The sequence below is a fragment of the Melanostigma gelatinosum genome (assembly GCF_949748355.1).
Source record: "Melanostigma gelatinosum genome assembly, chromosome: 20".
NCBI classification, from domain to species: Eukaryota; Metazoa; Chordata; class Actinopteri; order Perciformes; family Zoarcidae; genus Melanostigma; species Melanostigma gelatinosum.
In genome coordinates this window covers 10,178,284-10,196,287 of record NC_136653.1, presented here as the reverse complement: position 1 = coordinate 10,196,287, position 18,004 = coordinate 10,178,284, and the positions used below count along the sequence as shown (strand labels likewise).

The 18,004-nt window shown below is 43.0% G+C and overlaps 1 protein-coding gene across 4 annotated transcripts; it reads left to right on the top strand.

The window, feature by feature from the left end:
* The first annotated feature begins 675 nt into the window (after positions 1 to 675).
* tfap2a (transcription factor AP-2 alpha) lies at positions 676 to 14,387 on the top strand. 4 transcript variants are annotated; one of them, XM_079291852.1, is made up of 7 exons: positions 676 to 785; positions 5,225 to 5,644; positions 6,868 to 6,919; positions 8,469 to 8,694; positions 9,457 to 9,575; positions 11,327 to 11,468; positions 12,811 to 14,387. In XM_079291852.1, the coding sequence occupies exons 1-7, from the start codon at positions 753 to 755 to the stop codon at positions 13,094 to 13,096; spliced, it is 1,278 nt and encodes a 425-aa protein (XP_079147978.1). In that variant the 5' UTR covers positions 676 to 752; the 3' UTR covers positions 13,097 to 14,387. The 4 variants fall into 4 exon arrangements, with proteins under 4 accessions (XP_079147978.1, XP_079147977.1, XP_079147976.1 ...); XM_079291851.1 differs by lacking the exon at positions 676 to 785 and adding an exon at positions 2,546 to 2,612 and having other exon boundaries at positions 8,475 to 8,694; XM_079291850.1 differs by lacking the exon at positions 676 to 785 and adding an exon at positions 2,546 to 2,612.
* Positions 14,388 to 18,004: the final 3,617 nt, after the last annotated feature.

Genomic DNA, 18,004 nt, shown 5'->3' with positions numbered 1-18,004 from the left:
AAGTAATGATGTTGGCAGTTAACCTTCAAGTTTTTAACTTGACACAGTTTCATTTGCAGTGACAATTCATGTTTTCTAGACAAACCATGTAAAGAATAAGAAAAAAGGAAAGATAACTAACATATTACCCATATAATTCAATATAACTTTACTTTGGTCCATACTGTTTAATTGTCTTGTTTTACTCTCTAATAACTCATATTTATAAATTCAGTTTTACCATAAATGAAGGGGAAGGTAAACCCACAAACACACTAAATTCACCTGATGTAAAGAAGTGATCATTCGATTAAAATGTATTGTATATGTTAACATTAACTTAAATTGAAATTCTGCAAATATAATAAATATGTCTTATTAATAGCAATGGCTGGGATTAGACTAGTGCTGGCTGGTATCTCAGAGTTTCCTCAACAAGTAATGTCGAGCTTTCTTTTTGTTTCGTTTCATAATTTATTGTTTCATAAAAACTCACTGACTTGTCTTTGAAGACAAACACAGCTCCCAGACAAAACAGGCTCTTTAACTCTTCCCAGGTAGCTTCTCCTTTCTCGTCCACATCCGGAGCATTGCGCATGCGTCACCGGGTGGCTCCGCACCGTTTTTTTATGGCCAGGTGAGACGATCCGGTCAGGTAAAAAAAAAAAAACAGAAGAAAAAAAGTAAAGGTTTAGTTTGGGACCGAAGGCTCAATGAGATAGACACGGCACCGGATCGACCAAAAAACCACCAAAGGCAGCAGAAGACAAAGAATGTCAATTGTGGGCAAAATGGGAGAATGGCAGGTATGTGCTGCTTACTTTAAGACAAAGACACGGCGGTGAAAATCCATTGAAAACTGTCAAAGTGTCGACTTGTTGTAGGAAGAGGCTCCTCTCGTGAAATCTTTTGTAAAGAGAGGTGGTGCAGGTAGTTTAGAGACGCTTTAATCCGTCAGGAGATCATACAAAGAAGTTCTTTTATTTTGGAAAACTCTGTAGCCTCACAGCCATCTCGTAGTTTGTTTTTTTTATACCGTGGAAGCCCGAGGATGTTGATCGCATGTTGTAATGACTGCACACGCCTTTCAGATGCACGGTCATGTCTTTGATCATAAATTAGAAATGTGTGGAAACAAGACACGAGATGCGGTTTTGTCCAAATTGGAGTCTTTTGTTGTACAGTAAACGCAGCCCTTACTCTACAAATGTGTCGTTGCGCCTTTGACGTGAGATCTGACTTTTCATAAATGCAGCCTGCACTTCGCATACATTCACAGCGGTTCCACGTTCGCATTACATGTTCTCAACTCACAAGTTACAAAGCATCCCATCGTGGACTTAAAGAGTCTGGTCTCGCCACTGAAACCATGGCCTTGTTTTGTGAGGTGTGGAGGATAAAAGAGACGACCTGATGAAACAGAAAACTTTAGTTTCACTCGTTTTAAAAGAGAGAGAGAGAGAGAGAGAGAGAGAGAGAGAGAGAGAGAGAGAGAGAGAGAGAGAGAGAACCATCATCACAGACAGCCAGGCCGGAAAAGAAAGACACTCGCATAGCTGTCATTGTCAGCCAGTTTCATCGCTCCATTCTCATTAATAGCCTGACTGCTTGCAAAAAGGCACTCCACCAAAAATGGTAATCCAGGTTTTTAAACGAGAGGAGCCAACGCCTTAAAGAGCTGGCGACCTGTCTGCTGACCCACGACCTGCTGAGGTGAAGGCTCGGCCGGCGACAGGGCAGAGCCAGGCTCCCCGAGCCGCTCATTCAAATGAAACAAGGCCATGTTGTTGTGTTAATTATTTACACCCCCCCCCCCCCCAAACCCTGCGCCCTTACAGGTAGTCAATGGACCTGTAGAGCCGCTCCGAATGGCTCACCCTTTTAACATAACATTAGAAGAATAGCCTCTCAAGGTCTCCACTCTCAATGGGATTAAAATAACAGTTTGAGAGTTAAACAGAAAATAAAACAAAGTGTGTGACAGGGTTGCATTTACATTGGTCTGCTGTCTTATAGAAAAGTAATGGATACGACACTGGGATGTGCAGGACTGAGTCAGTGCTCTTCAGCAAAACATAAGTGATTTTTACAGCAAAGACTTCTGTAAAACATTTTTTTTTATCATGCAAATTGAACGTTAAAATATAATTTCTGGAGTCGAATGTGCTTTTGTCGAGCCTCGACTTGTAGAAACCGTCCCAGGTGCATGCAGATCCCCATGCATGGCTGTACCCTCCTCCCCCCTCAACAAACAGTCGCACACACACCTCACTGAACAGTAGGAGTAATAAGCATGTGTAGCGTCTTGCTGCTTTAGTTTTTACCTGTGCGTTGTCCATTGGTGTTGTGTGAGCAGATGGGGGGGGAATCAAACGGCTGTTCATATGCTAATGAGGCCCTGTGCCAGTGTTATTACAGAGCTGCTCCAGCCCTTCACTTCCACCATTAGAGGGAGACCTCAGAGCGCAAGACAGACAGAAGCCCACAGCTTCAATAAAAGTAGTTTTTCTGAGCGGGGAGCACAATTCACTGAGTGAAAACAAGACTAAGGCGATACCACTCAATATCCACCTCAACAATCCATGAAAATGCTTTGGAAATTAACTGATAACATTAAATATGAAGATTGCGAGGTAAGGGGCTCCTCTTTGATTTGTTTAATTTAATTGAACTTTTGAATTTTTTTTTTAAGATGATCATTTCAGGGGTGTGTTGTATTGTTTTGATCCAAATATGTCATTCTTTTGACAGCTGTTAGTGAACACATTTAATTCAAGTGCAGAAAGGAATAGATCCATGTTTTTTAAAATTCATTATGTTGTTCTTTTTGTGCATTTGTGTAGAGTACAATTAGAAGTTAACAGTAATAATAATGAATAATACGAATAATAATAGAAATGATACGAATTATATCTACAACAATAATACTAATAATAATTATAATAACAATTTGGCATTATGGCAATAACAGCTTCATTTAAAATGTTAGTTGCATGAGTAAATTCACACCAGTTATTTCTTTTTTTCTTCTTTAAATTCCCATAAAAAAAAGTAGATCCAAATATGAAACGACTCGTGGAAACTTTAAAAATAATATACACCATGCAGTTAATTAAAATAAATATTTTCGACTAAATGGCGGATGAAAGCTCCAACGCAGCCTGCTTCATTCACTGCTCAAATGGCATGGACATTTACCCCTCAGTTTTAATTTATTTGAAATATGAGCCGTTAGAATATGCGTGTGTGCCTACGTGTGGAGTGCATGCGCTGACTGATTGTTGTTATGGCCATAGACAAAGTTTGGCAGTAATATCAGGGACTTGTTTAGGAGTGGAGAAGCCGGTCGAACGTGTTTCCACCCGCGTCCCGAGAGGATAGGGCCGGCCCGGAGTAGGAAAACAAAAGCCGGGCACCTCCTGCGTTCATGTTGTGGTGCTTTTTGTATTCACAGGAAAGGTTTTCCCGCTGGTGGATTATAAGAACATATAAAATACACAATCGAAATCCGGTCACAGCCCGGTGCTTCATTATTAAAAAAAAAAGTGTGATGAGGCAGTTGAGCTCTTTTAGCCGCGTGTCAAAGTTGCGTAAGAGCGCCGGATCCGCGCGGCCCTGTCATATAGACTTGGGGGAATTTATTTGTCTCCGTCTTTCCGGGTTTCAAATTATAAAGTCAGCCGGGTTCGACTCTGGCTTTTTTTTTTTGGAGTCGAAGAGGAACCGGTGGATTAATTCGGCGGAGACAGAGGAGAGAGAAAAGAGACCCATTGTGGACAGCTCGCTGTCGGAGTCTGAGGTGCAAAACAAAGAGGCGAGCGGTAGAAACGAGCCGCTCGGAATGCCCATAACGTCGTCCGCTGGATTTTCACCCAGTTCAGAGGCGCACGTTGTTTCCTTCCATGGCTTCTTCCCCCTGTCTGTGGTCCACCCTGCCTTCATATGTCTTTCTTTCACTTTTGCGCTTTGGCCTTGGGACCCATTTAAAATGCCCCCCCCCCCCCCTTTCCCCCCCTCCCTCTCTCGCTCTGATTCGTCAGACGGGGAGTGAGTGTCCCTCTTTTTGTCTCTCTCTCTCTCCACTCCCTCCACAGTCTCTCACTCCCTCTCTCTCTCTCGCTCTCTCCCTCTCTTTCTCCCTCTCTCCCCATCTCTGATTAGATATACTGATTCCTCCTTTCAATGGACGTCATTTAAGCGCAGACTCCTGCCTTGAGTTGCGTCCTCCGCTTCACGCCCGATTTCCGACCATTCTTTCCTCATTGTTAAGTATTCCTGCAATATTAATAGTCATGAACGCGTTCTATTAGGAGTCCGAGAGGGAGACGAAGAAGCGGCTCTTTTGCTAATATGAGCTCGAGCGAGGGGACGGCAGCACTGTGATATAGAAGCCAGGAGAGCAGGGGAGAAAAAGAGGGTTTACCAAGAGAAACTTTCCAACCCAAATCCGCCGGCACCGCCGAATATCTGCTTCTTTTTTTTTTTTAGACCCACATGAAGGGCAGCGGGGATCTAACCGTTTATTTCTGATGGATTATCGTCCTGCTTCTGTGGCACATATCTGATCGCCGGGGCCATCGTGATCTTTTCAGGAGAGAAGAGTCTTTTCTGGGGGCTTACATTTTTTTTTGTTTTGCTGGTTAATTGCCTTCGCTCGCCCCCCCCCCCCCCTCCCAGCAAAAAGAAACACTCAAAAGTGTTTTTGAACTGATCATTGAGTGGCACCAAAAATCCTTTCAAATGTTAGTGCACAGTTTTTCCGCGATGGTAAGTTGCTAAAGCAGATACTTGGAATGTGTCAGATTGTGTTATAATACTTCTTTTCGCTTTTAATATTTCGATAATCTTGCACGCTTAAACACGATGGGACACACTGGAGAATTGTTGAAATAATACAAGGCTCCGGTTATTTATTTGAGGACATTCCCATCTCCGGAATTTCGATGTTTTTATTTGACAATATACTTATACTCGTCTGTTATCACGTTTTTGTAGTTATACAACTTTGCAGACAGGTGTTATTCGGAGCGTGAACTTGTTGTGTTTGCTGTTTAAAATCCACCAGGACGACTTCTTCAGATAATAGGCTACAGATTCCACACTCAGGCCATATTTGATAAAACCCCAGCATAAGCCCAGAGCCTTCTGCTGTAAAACAAAGAGGGGGAAATGCGATCATTTGTCGTTGTGTATTTTTTTAAATGTATTTAAGCTGAACACTTTTCTCCCTGTCCTCCCCTGCCAGGACCGTCACGACGGCACCAGCAATGGGACAGCCAGGCTACCTCAGCTGGGCGGCGTGGGCCAGAGTCCCTACACGAGCGCCCCTCCGCTCTCCCACACACCGAACTCGGACTTCCAGCCCCCGTACTTCCCTCCGCCCTACCAACCCATCTACCCGCAGTCTCAGGACCCGTACTCGCACGTCAACGACCCGTACTCCCTCAACTCTCTGCACGCCCAGCAGCAGCCTCAGCACCCGGGCTGGCCGGGCCAGAGGCAGAGTCAGGAGAGCGGCCTGCTGCACCAGCACCGCGGCCTGCCCCACCAGCTGTGCCGGGAGTACCGCAGGGAAGTGCTCCTACCGTCCGGCCATGGCATCGATACGGGACTGTCGGACTCTATCTCTCTCCATGGAATACCTCACTCTTTAGACGACGTTCAGGTGAGGCAGCATATACCCGTTTCTCTTTTTGGCTCAGCCCATTCTGTTGAAAAACATAAAAAAGGCTCATTAATAATGGCACAGTGGGTTACCAGCACTGGTGTATGCTGAATTAATAATCACTTACAATAATAACAGTAATGGGGGTATTTTTTATTTTAAATGAATTGTTATTCGCCCACTATTTGTTCACGAACCCTGCATTTCATAATTAGGTTACTATTTATTTTAATATTATACGGGTATTTGTAAACGTGTTTATTATTATTATTAGCATCATTATTATTATTATCATTCATATTATTATTGTTGTTTAATAAATGTTCAAAGGATGACACGCATTAAATTAGTCTCTATTTTTTACTCCTTGAAAAAATAGCATGACATTATATTTTTCCAGTGTTGTCGAATAATTTCGAATCAAACAGCACAATTTTGCCTCATAATTTCCACTTATAAAATATGGTTTTCAAAAATTGGACATGAAAATGCTTTCATCTGCCAAATCCGATGGTGTCTTTGCTCCATACTATCACTGGAATCTAATTAGATGAGATAGATAAATAAATAAATAAAAAGCGCCCGTATTTCCACACGGATCTCCTCGTGTCGTTTCACTCTATTTGATTTTTCAGTTTAAAAGCAGACGACGCTCACCGTTCTCTGCTGCAAACAATCACATTATGATACCCCGAACGGGAGAATTGAGTTTGGTGGGTTGAGTTTAGGTAATCGCTGTACGATTACTAAAGATGCATGATAAATGAGCGCCGAAAATTGTCTATAACCCTCAATTCTTATTTAGAGGACTCATCCCAGTTTTTAATCAGAAACAAACACCAATAATCCTCTAATTAGTTCATAGGCCTTTAATAGGCTGCGCCGCCGTAATTACTATCCAATCTAGATTAGAAGTTTCCTTGTGAGTAGAGCCAATATGAGGGCGAAATTAGGTCAGGATTATGTGGCGACACAGCTTCGTTATTTAAGTCTGACTTTGTGATCTGGTGTAACGCTTCCATCAGTGCAACCCGCTGAAAACAGTCGTGGACAATAATAACAGGTATATGGGCCTCCGAGAGCCTCCATGTTGCGTGATTGTGGCCGCTAATTGTGTCAGGCTTTGTTCGTGCATTCACTTACACACGCGACTGAGGCTGATATATTTCCTGCCTTTGTGCTAAAATTGTCCTTTTTCTTTTTTTTTTGCATGTGTGTCGTAGTCTGTTGATGATCAAGGAATTCACATTCCCGACCAGACTGTAATTAAAAAAGGTAAGCAATTTCCTCCGAGATATCATGCATGTTTCTGCAAGCACACACACACACACACACACACACACACACACACACACACACACACACACACACACACACACACGCACACACACGCACACACACACGCACACACCATTCACCATTCTGCTCGAGAGACCCCGATGCAATGCGGTAATGCCTGACTGATCCTAATACGCAGTAGCCTATTTTTCATTACATGGTTTCCAAGTGCATCAAACTGGCTGCACCTTTTTTTTTTTCTCCCCCCTCTTCTCGCTGATGGAATTTACTGTCAGCGTTTCAGAGCAGCGGGGAGATGAGTGGAGCTGGTGGGCTTTGTAGGCCCGTGGTATTGATGGACAAAGATTCAAGCCTATAGACGATCCTGGCACTTCAGTGGGGAAAGGCAATAGCTGCAATCACACTGCATGGTCACATTTAAAATGGAAGTTGGTTGCGCTGGATGGAGGTCTTAGTGTGTGGATGGTACTAATTTCCTCATTTTGGTGGGGAATCAAAGCTCGGCTTGAAAAAAGCACTGAGTGATCAGGCGATGGTTGTTGGGCAATAATATTGTTGTGTATTTGCTGTTACAATTATATCATCGTTGATACAACACGAGCAGGCCTTTTTTTCATGTTCGGGCTTAAAAGCGTGTTGTCAGGTCAAATTAGAACTCACGAGACTAGATATGGGGCGATTTTTCTTTCCCTTTCCGTCTTTTTTCTTCTTCTTCTCCATTCTCTCTATTTTGAGTATGTCTATCTGCGCATCAACATGATAATTGGCTTCTTATATTAGTAATCTCAAGAGTTCGTTTAACTCCTATTGTCTCTATTAGGCTCCCCTGAGCCATTAATGTCACAAGTGATCTATCCAAAGGCGCACAGTCCCCTTTGTCTCCGGTTACTGCACACCAAAACGGTGTAAAGCCCAGTAGTGCTGGGAACCCCCCACCCCCACCCCCGGGTTGAAATCACACACGGGCGATTTTGCTGGAATACCGTGGATATGTCAAAAATAGGTAGACTTTAACCAAATCTCTCGGTTGGTGTGTGGCGGCTTTGTGCAGAGTCGATCCATGGTGCGCAAAAAAAAAATAGAATGAACGAGCGCTGAGACGCTGGAGATCCTCGCTGTCCGCCTTCTGAGATCTCAGCATAGATGTTGACCGCGGTGCTTTTTCAGATGAAGAATAGACGGATGAAAAATATTCTGAATTTCGCACACGTGTAGTGACAATTATGCCACACACTAATCCTGATGTTGCTGATTCCACAATGCACACATACATTTGTACCATTAATACTATTATATTGACATACTGCAGGCCTCCATCAGGCACTTTTCTCTCCCTGTCCTTGTTGCTGAAAGTGTGCACATGTGGTGCTAAACTCTAAATCCGGGGCCTAACCCCGACCCCTCTTCTCATTTAGTTAAGTCTCTGCATTGCATGAAATTCACTGAGCACGGTCTCTCTGTGTTTCTCCCCCTCCTTCCTTTCTCTCCATCCCACCATCCCCTCCTCTCTCTACCGTGGCTGTAGGTCCAGTGTCTTTATCCAAGAACAACAACATCTCCGCCATCCCCTTAAATAAGGACGGTCTTTTTGGAGGGGTGGTAAACCCCAACGAGGTGTTCTGCTCTGTTCCGGGTCGCCTGTCACTCCTCAGCTCCACATCGAAGTACAAGGTCACGGTGGCAGAGGTGCAGAGACGCCTCTCGCCGCCCGAGTGCCTCAACGCCTCTCTGCTGGGCGGGGTGCTGAGGAGGTGAGTTCGACTGGAAAGCTGCAAAAAAAAAAAAAAAAAAAAAATCTTGTTACCTGTCTATGTGTGTGTGTGTGTGTGTGTGTATGAGTGTGAACTCGCTCCCTCTACTCCTATCCATTCTCCCTGTGAGCGTGCATCTCTCTCTCTCCTCTGTACCAAGAATAATTAAAATCGACCAACCATGACACCTAGCTCCTGCATTTAAAGCAGGAGGGGTCTGTTAAATTCCATATTAACTTCCCTAGCGCTCTCTCGCTCTCTCTCAAATTAATGTAGGCCTAGTCTGTTTCAACCCCAGCTCTATAGGCCCAGTGAAGGCATTACACATGAAAACATTGGTCTCCAGTGAACTGTCTGCTGTAGACATGCAGCCAGTAATAGTACTGCCTATTAAGCGGGGCTTTATTCATTCATTTTGTACAGTATTTGTCTGCCGGTGAAAAGGCTGGGCTCTTTTCCTATTATATATAGATTGTATGAGATATGCAATGGAGGGCAAAGCCAGCCAAATTCAGTCCATTCACCTTTTAATTAGTGCACAAAGAGCTGAGCCACATTTACCAGCCGACATATCATGTAAATATCATCTCTGCATTGTGGAAAGCATTCTCAAAATTCTAACATGAAAGGACATACTCATTGCAATTATTGGACAATGTACATGTGACTTTTTGCCTGTAAGTCCAAACCACAGTTTCCCCATGAATTCACGAGAGTATTGCACATTTTACATATTCAAATATCTGTTCTGTTCTGTCACAGGGCCAAGTCTAAGAATGGAGGAAGATCCTTGAGGGAGAAGCTGGATAAAATCGGCTTGAATCTACCTGCGGGCAGACGCAAGGCAGCCAACGTCACCTTGCTGACGTCACTAGTCGAAGGTAAGTCGTAAATCTCGTTTCCCACTCTTGTTGCTCCCGCGATACCAGGTGCTTCCAAAATGTTTTTTTTTTTCTCTCTCTCTCTCTCTTTCTCTCTTTCTTTCTCTCTCTGTGTTGGAAATCAGCATATGCGCTCATCCGTGTAATGTGGACCGACTTTACCTCGCAAGTAATAAAGCATGAAGGATGTGCGTGTGTGTATGTGTGCGTAGAGAGAGAGAGAGAGAGAGAGAGAGAGAGAGAGAGAGAGAGAGAGAGAGAGAGAGAGAGAGACACAGAGAGAGAGAGAGAGAGAGAGAGAGAGAGAGAGAGAGAGAGAGAGAGAGAATGGGGCTGGTGATTCTAGTGGCTTTGCAGCGTTTGGCCTTCGCTTTCAGGAGCCCACTTGCAGGTCCACGGCTGGCCTAGTTTATACACTGGATGAATTTGTGTTGAAGTCCAGTTAATTATTGAGTGCTGCTTGTTTATTGAGCACCGCTGAGCTGCTTCACCTCATGGATGAGAAGTCGATTGATTTATTAACCCCGCGTTGTTTCAAACATTATTACAGCCCGGGTATGGCAGCGCAGGGCTGATTTTTAATGGTGACTTAATTCTTTCGTTAATAGCTTCCCATGCGTTGGTTGTCAGTGAAGAGTTTTGTTGCATGCAAATGGAATTGGCTCTGACCTATTGGGAGCTATATGTGTTGCGCCTATTAAAGAATAAATTAGTCGACGGTGGCGCGCTGAAAAGATGCATTTTACGCAACTGGATGAATCCGTTTTGCTTGCAGAGTTGAACCTTATTATTCAGTGCAGTGGTATTTTGTGCGCTGTGGGTTTTCCAAAGGTGAAACCCCGCGATGGTTCATTGGTCCCTGTTAATCATTATTGCAGGAGAGGGCCGAATGCAATGTTCACTGCGCTTGGTAGAAATGTGGTGCCGTATTGTAATGAGCCTGGAGAAATGTATGATTCTGGGTAATAAAGGGGCACGTGTGGAGGTGGTGGACGGCAGAGGGTGGGAGAAGGCGGCCGGTTATTTAGTGAAGGGACACTGCGTTTGCAGAAGTGCTGTCATTGTTTATGATCCGCTCCATTTTATGGAAACGAGTTTACTGGACTTGAGCTTTGATGCTAATTGGCGCATGCGTTCTTCCGGAGTGGAGGCTTATGGGCAGGAAGCCCCGCAGTAAAAACTCAACTGCTTCAGGAAATTAAAAGCAACGACTTGGGGAGAAAAGAAAAAGAAAAAAAAATTCAACAACAACAGAAGCGAGCTCGGGCTCGGACAGAATAAAAGTTGTGATGCTCACAGTGTGCAAAGACAAAGTGAGATTTAGGGATAGCCATTTCAAATTGCTTCCCCATGCCTCTGTGATCGGCTGGACTTTCAATAATGTTCAGGCATTGGTAATCAATGACATGGTGTTAAGCATGACGCTCCGTCTATATTTCATATCCACTTATGGTTTCCCCTCCATCTTTAACCGTTCTCACGGTATGGAGGACAGAGCTTGACGTGTATTGACAGCTCGCAGGCCTGTTTTTATTTTTATTTAATTATTATTTCTCGGGTATTTTTGTTGTTATCATCATTAGTGTTGTTGTGAAGGCACAGGTGATATAACCCTGCTGTCTGCACGCGCTGCTCAGATCAGATTAAATCATGTGTCCGTCCAAGCAGGGAGTGTGTGAACTGCTCTGTATTTGATGTAACCATATTTAATAAGCAAACACATTCTTATTGTTTTTTTCTTTCTTTCTCAGGCGAAGCAGTTCATCTTGCCAGGGATTTTGGTTATGTATGCGAGACCGAGTTCCCAGCCAAGGCAGTAGCTGAATATGTAAACCGTCAGCATTCCGACCCAAACGAACAAGTCCAAAGAAAAAACATGCTTTTGGCCACAAAGTAAGTGCTGTTATCACGTTTCACTGTGTCACACCAAATGCATCCCAGTCTGTGCCACTGTTTGTGTGGGTGTGTTTATTTCACACTCGCGCACACACATAACTCATCATTTTTTGTATCTCACAAAAATGCAATTTTCATGCGGGTCACAATTTTTTTAAGTGCTTTTTGAACAAATACAAATTGTATACACTGTATGTCAGATGTGTGCGCATCATAAAATACGTTGTCATAATTGCGCCATGACAATACCAGTCCACTATTGGCTAGCCTAATATTAATTAACACGCTTTTTTATTAGGATGCACACCTTTATATGTTACGTTTCTGCTAATTATGGATTTTATTCGGACACTTACTTTATTATTACATGCGATTCAATATTATAGCATACATCATAATTAAAATTCGACTCGTGCAAATGAATGTGCTGCTGTTGGTGTGTTGACTGAGCCTTTCCCTCATCTGCACGCACAGTTGCATTTACTGTGCCTTTATGATTTCTTCGACAGTGACACATAGCTGGTTCACCTGCAGCGCTACCATTGGCTTTGGTTATTTTTTTTACTGTGCGTTCACTGAAACATGGGGACTCCTTAAACGACCTGCATATACTATTGATGACGGACTGCTGTAATCAAACAGCTGTTTACTATAAACGCTTATTACAGGCTTTTTTGAGTGTTGTACAAATACATTCCGACGCTGTGAAATGAAAAGTTCAATGATAGAAACTTTTAATGGTAGAATGCAATGTAAATATTTTAAAAATATCTAAGATATTCTACACACATTCATACTGTACTGCGTAAGCAAGATGTGGAGAGGAAGGTGTTTGAGGTGGTTTGAGGGAATAACAGCATGGGTTGTCGTTATTGTGTCGTTTTATTGGTGTTTATGCCTATTTGACAATCAGCTCCTGCAGTGTGAAAGTTAACATTGAAAAAATGTTCGTTTTACACCGACAAGTCATTTTGACTCGTGTTTTCTCTGAACATCTTCTTAATAAAAGTAAGATCTCCTGCCACTGAGCTCAGAGATGAACTTCCACCTGTTTGTAGCCTCGGGACATTTTCAAGTGATACATTCTGAAAACAAAGCAGAGGAAGAAACACAGTTTCAGTCCACTAATAAATGCTGTCAACACATTTTTTTTCACTTTTCACTTACTTTTAAGAAGTGAAGAATTTACAACCCAGTAGCACTGACTGATCATAAAATGGCGATTTTTGCAGTGTGCCCAGTTGTATTTATATTTATTTTATTTACATAAAAATGCATGCATATATTTATGATATTCTGGTTTAGTCATTAACTCGCCGCTCTATCAATCTCTTTATAGGCAAGTCTGCAAAGAGTTCACAGACCTGCTGTCCCAGGACCGCTCGCCGCTTGGAAACTCACGGCCGCAGCCCATTCTTGAACCGGGAATCCAAAGCTGTTTGACCCACTTCAGTCTAATTTCGCACGGTTTTGGGACCCCGGCACTGTGCGCGGCAGTCACTGCCCTGCAGAACTATCTGACCGAGGCTATCAAAGCCATGGACAAAATGTACCTCAACAACAACCCCAACAGTCACTCAGATAACGGCACTAAAGGCGACAAAGACGAGAAGCACAGAAAATGATGTTTCCATCCCACCTTTCACCGAGGGCCAAACCCCAGGGCCCTTCTTCTACACCGGCCCCCACACCCCTCCGCCTCGCTCCGGCCCACCCACACCCATCCAATATAAATATTATAAATACCTTATAAATACTATTGATAAAGTTAAACGTGCCACTTTCTGATCTTGCGCGGTTTTACATGTTTTGTTTTTACATCCCACTTTGGATTCACGAGGAAACGACGCAAGAATCTTCTTCTTCTTCTTCCAACACCTGAACCATATGAAATGTTATTTTAAAAAAAGAAAAGAAAAAAAAGCTGCAGAGGAACAGCTCCAGGGCGAGGAGAAGGTGTATTGCCTCAGCCAGAGGACTTTTTATGTACTCCCCTTATTTTTTATGAGCTGCAACGAATGGACTGAAATCCAGCGACCCCTCTATATCTCAATTTTACGATTGTGACAAAAAAAACGAAGCGAAAAGAGGATGAATTCTTATCAGTATTGTGAATAATAAACTTGAAAAACAAAGAGAAATTCCACAGAGCTCCATGTCATGACTTCAGTTGTCGAACTCTCTCTCCAAGCGACCAACTTGAACTTTTTGAATTTCAACACGATTCGCGGTTATATAAGGGAATCAGTGTTCATGTATGTATATATTTATTTATGTGTAATTTAATGGGAATTGTAAATATGGTGCGTCTGTTGAAACTTCTTTTTTTTTTATTTATCTGGTGCCTCCTGTTTTAGTGGGTTTAAATATTCGGTTAGTTCTTCATGTGATTTTATGGTTCTTAGAAAACAGAAGTTTGGGGTATTTTTCATTTCTCTGGGATATTTCAATTCAGCCCTCTTGTAGCATGTTGAGGCGACATTGAAGCAAGTGAACAAATTGAATAGAAATAAACTTCCATTTCTCTCTATATATCATCCTTATTCAGTTTTCTTTCTTTAACTTTGAGACAGAGCATATGGTGACACCCTGAGGAGAACTGTTTGTTTTTGTGTTCCTATTTTCGTTTTTATACAAGCTTTTATGTGTTGTGCCAATCAGAATACGTTTCACCTCTTGTTCTCTCCTTGAAGCACCATAAAAGCAATAAATGGAATTTTGTCTTTTTTTTAATGTTGAAAGACATTCAAAAAAACATTTTTGGGACCACCTGATATCTTGTTATGTCCGAAAATGTCCACAATTGGAGGCGGTTTTAGCTGTATTGTATAGACATGTGCTGGCAATAGTTCCCATGCCTGTCAATGTATTATAGTCCTTTGTTGCCCAGAAAAAAAATAAATATTTGATACGCTTCATCTCGATATTTATTCATATCTTTAAATTTTTTATTCACTGCTTGATACGCCCTGCTCTTTTTTCTTTTTTGGTCTTAGCATTTTTTTTTTCCATTCTGAATGGCTACAGTAATTGAGTTTAAGTCTCCCCTGACGATTGCTCCTTGCAATAAGCAGCTGAACTCATTGTTTCCCTCAAGTATAATACAAAAAAAATCTTACTTTAAACTCCCTAGTTCAGAGCACAGGATCTTGCAGGCCAAATGGCTCACAACAATGGATATACTCGCGTTTGAAGTGTGCAGCGCCACCCCTCCAGCTAAAACCCTCTGAGATGTATACAGGCCTGGTGTGCAATGTTTGGTTGTTATAGGCTGCCCCCCCCCCCCGTTTATTCTGTGCCGGAGCCTTATTCAAAGATATGCATCAAATATTTGTTGTTTGCTTCTCCGTGTAATCAATGAACAATCTGCGCTCAGTAGGCTGGATTTCAATCCATATTCCGTGATATAATTAGGCCTACAACGCTTCCATAAAGAATATCCTCCGCTAGCTGGTCTTTGGTCTCATTTCGTTGTGTTTGGCTGAGTGAGTCCATAAATGTGGCCATCACGCAGGCTGTAATAGCAAATCTGAGGCTGGCCTTTGCTTTATTTTGCGCGCAGAGCTGCAGAGAGCAGGCCGTTGCATAACATTTCAGTTGAGTTTGATTGTATATTGATGGCGTGGCACCTATAGCTCGAAATCAATCTTGTCTGGAGCATGAATCAGTCTGGTGATATATGCATCCTGCTGTTGTATTTTTGTTGCTTCCCCTATTTCATTGTCTGGTAACCATGCAGTTTAAAATATTGTAACACTGGGCGACCCCCCCTCCGTTTCTCTCCTTCTCTCTCCTCCTCAGCAGCCATATTTATTATCTGCATGATTTTCGGGCCCTGGTTTAATTCTGAGGCAGTTGTTTTGCAGGAGGGTGAGTGAAGCCTAACTGTACATGTCTTTGGCATAATTGCGATGCACAGTGCTGGAGCAGGTGAAGCGAGGCATTGTCTGTCAGGCCCTGTTTTTGTTGGCTCAGTCTTCAGATTGTGTGTGGGATCCTGTCCTCAGGCACAATAGCTCACTCATAAAGGAGAGAGACTACCCGGCTGCTCCTGCTATGTGGATGTGAAGGAGGGGGTGGGGGGGGGGGGTAGCATAAATAGTCACTTTAAGGGAAAACAATCGTATTAAAACAGCATTCATAGGTATTAGCGAAAAAAGGAAGCCCCTCGCGTGTGTCATTAATGCTAATGTCGTTTAATAAATCTATCGGCGTTTTGCTTGAATGAAAACAGGTTTTTTTTTAGGGTGAAACGAACGCATTAGAAATAGGGATGTCTGTGACAATGGCGGATATTTGTGCGTGTTATTAGTATGAGACGAGAGGATCGCAGGGCCTGTAATTGTGTCCTTCTGTGTAATGGAATTGGAGTGTTAAAGACACTCCAAATCCCATTGTGTGCCGTTTGTTTACACTGATACTCGCCTATAATTTGCATACCTTTTTTTTCATACAAAATTGTAATTTTACCCTAATTTGATCTTAAACAGGTAGAGGCAATTTCTCGTATTGCCTCACAGCAAAGTCATTTGCAAAATAAAAAACCCCAAAAAACAAGGAGGTGCAATTTGATGAGCCAGTCAGCAATACCCAGCTGAATTTGGCTAATTCAATCCATAACTGCTGCTTGTCTCAACTAAAGCAATTACAGCTGATTCCCGTATAGTAATTAATAAGTGTTAGGCCTGTTGTTATCAAATATTCTGCAGGATATGCGAAATTAAATATATGCTAGGGGTTAGAGTGATAGCCCACACTTTGTGTGATTAAGCGTCTTCTGCAGATGACGATGCGGAAGAAGTGTGGATCCCTCTCTATTCATTTCACACATTTCTCTGCTGGTAAAACGCAGGTTCAGTGAGCTGGCGCTCTGTTGATATTTATAGTTTGTAGAGATGTAATGAAGGCCAAACAGACAGCCTCAGTTGAACCACCTCACACTTTCTTCTGGCACCAATCTGACTTAAAATCAAAAGCTGCAGCACCAACGTTTGCATCGAGGCTTCAGAGCTTGAATTGATTCTCATGTGCAAATCCTGTATTTACTGTATTTTTGTTTTTCAGACTACTCGCCTTCTATTGATCACTGTCCGTCGAACTTTTCATCTTCGACCAGCTGCACTCAGCAGTCCTGTACAAATGTGTCCCATCCGCTTTACGCGCCAGCAGTAACGTCTGGGGCTCAGAAAGTATTTATTTGGTGCTGCTGAAGTCATCGCTTGGGTGAAAGGAATGTCTGCATGGCCTAATTACCCTGTAGCACCATGGCTGCAACGGTCTGCACTGTAACGCTCGCAGGCAATGCTTTGGAGCTGCTTGCCTGCATGCATGGGAAGATATAGGGCAACAGCGATTCGTCCCCATGACATTTAAACGGAGGGATCTGATGGAGATGGAAGTCATTGTTTTTACTTTGATGCAAAAAAAGGACGCCTTTGCAGAGGATTAGTGTCCACACAATGCTGGGAAGTTTTGCCTTAGTGATGGAACAGAGCTGCTTTGATGGAGGATTTTTAATTGACTCCAGAATACTAAGAGAGACAAAGTCTTACACCATGGAAAGCAGATGGTCACTTTATCGACACAATTTCTGCAAACGCAGGGGCCGTCTATTACGGCTGCTTGTGTCACATTTGTTGCGAACGGCGCCTTTCAAACTGCCGCCTTAATAGTGAGTGATTGGACAAGACGCAGGGTTCCTCTAAATGACATGTGATACGGTTATTGGTGCAATCTAATTATGTGACTTTAAAGTTTGCAATGAAGCGCAAAATGGCTAATTGTCCTCAACTCTGACATTAGCCGTAATTTGGGCCTTTGCCCCCCCCCCCCCCTCTCCCGCTGACCCCCTATGGGCCCCTTGCCCACTTCTGTGAGACAGGGCTCAGAAGCCAAGAGAGGTCAATGACTCCACCAAATCATCAAATTACCCTTGATTACTTGAGACATTAGGTAATCGATTAGAAAACATTAAGTGACTTTGAATAAACAAAGCGACTCCTGATAGGCGCTGCTCAATAACTCCACCGCAATCTGGCTCATTCACAAAAAGGAGAGGTGTTTGATTGGTTGTCATCTGCAAGGAAGAACACGTGCACCTCTTCACACGCACGCGCGTAAATACTCTGAAAGGGCTTGGCACTTTGAAAAGGCTTTATAAACAATAAATAATTTAAAAGTTTAAAGTTTGTTGACATGAATAATTGTTGTCCTCTAGTCTGAGGACTAAGGTTTGCAACTTCATGGGCTAGTGTATCCCCAAATAGTTGAAAAAAGGCGGATTCAAATTGTGTTAATGTTTCTGCACTTGGTTGATGCCGTTTTATATTCTAGTTTCAGTCATTCTCTCTCACTGTGTGTCTCTTTCCGAGTCTCTCCCTGCATCCTCTGCAGTCAGCCAGGGGGGGAGTGTCGCCCCGGGCCAAACATATGCTTCTTTCCATTGCACTAATCCAAATGCAGCGTGGAGGAATAATTGCTCGAGTGGCCGTGGCTTCGCAGGGGCTTTGTCCCTCACTGGCTCCCGTCAGCCA

Bases quoted from the DNA above. Each gene is read 5' to 3' on its own strand.
- tfap2a (XM_079291850.1), top strand. From the start codon at position 2,562: ATGAAAATGCTTTGGAAATTAACTGATAACATTAAATATGAAGATTGC. The intron at 2,613-5,224 runs GTAAGGGGCTCC...CTCCCCTGCCAG, and splicing joins TTAAATATGAAGATTGCGAG to GACCGTCACGACGGCACCAG. The intron at 9,576-11,326 runs GTAAGTCGTAAA...TTTCTTTCTCAG, and splicing joins GCTGACGTCACTAGTCGAAG to GCGAAGCAGTTCATCTTGCC.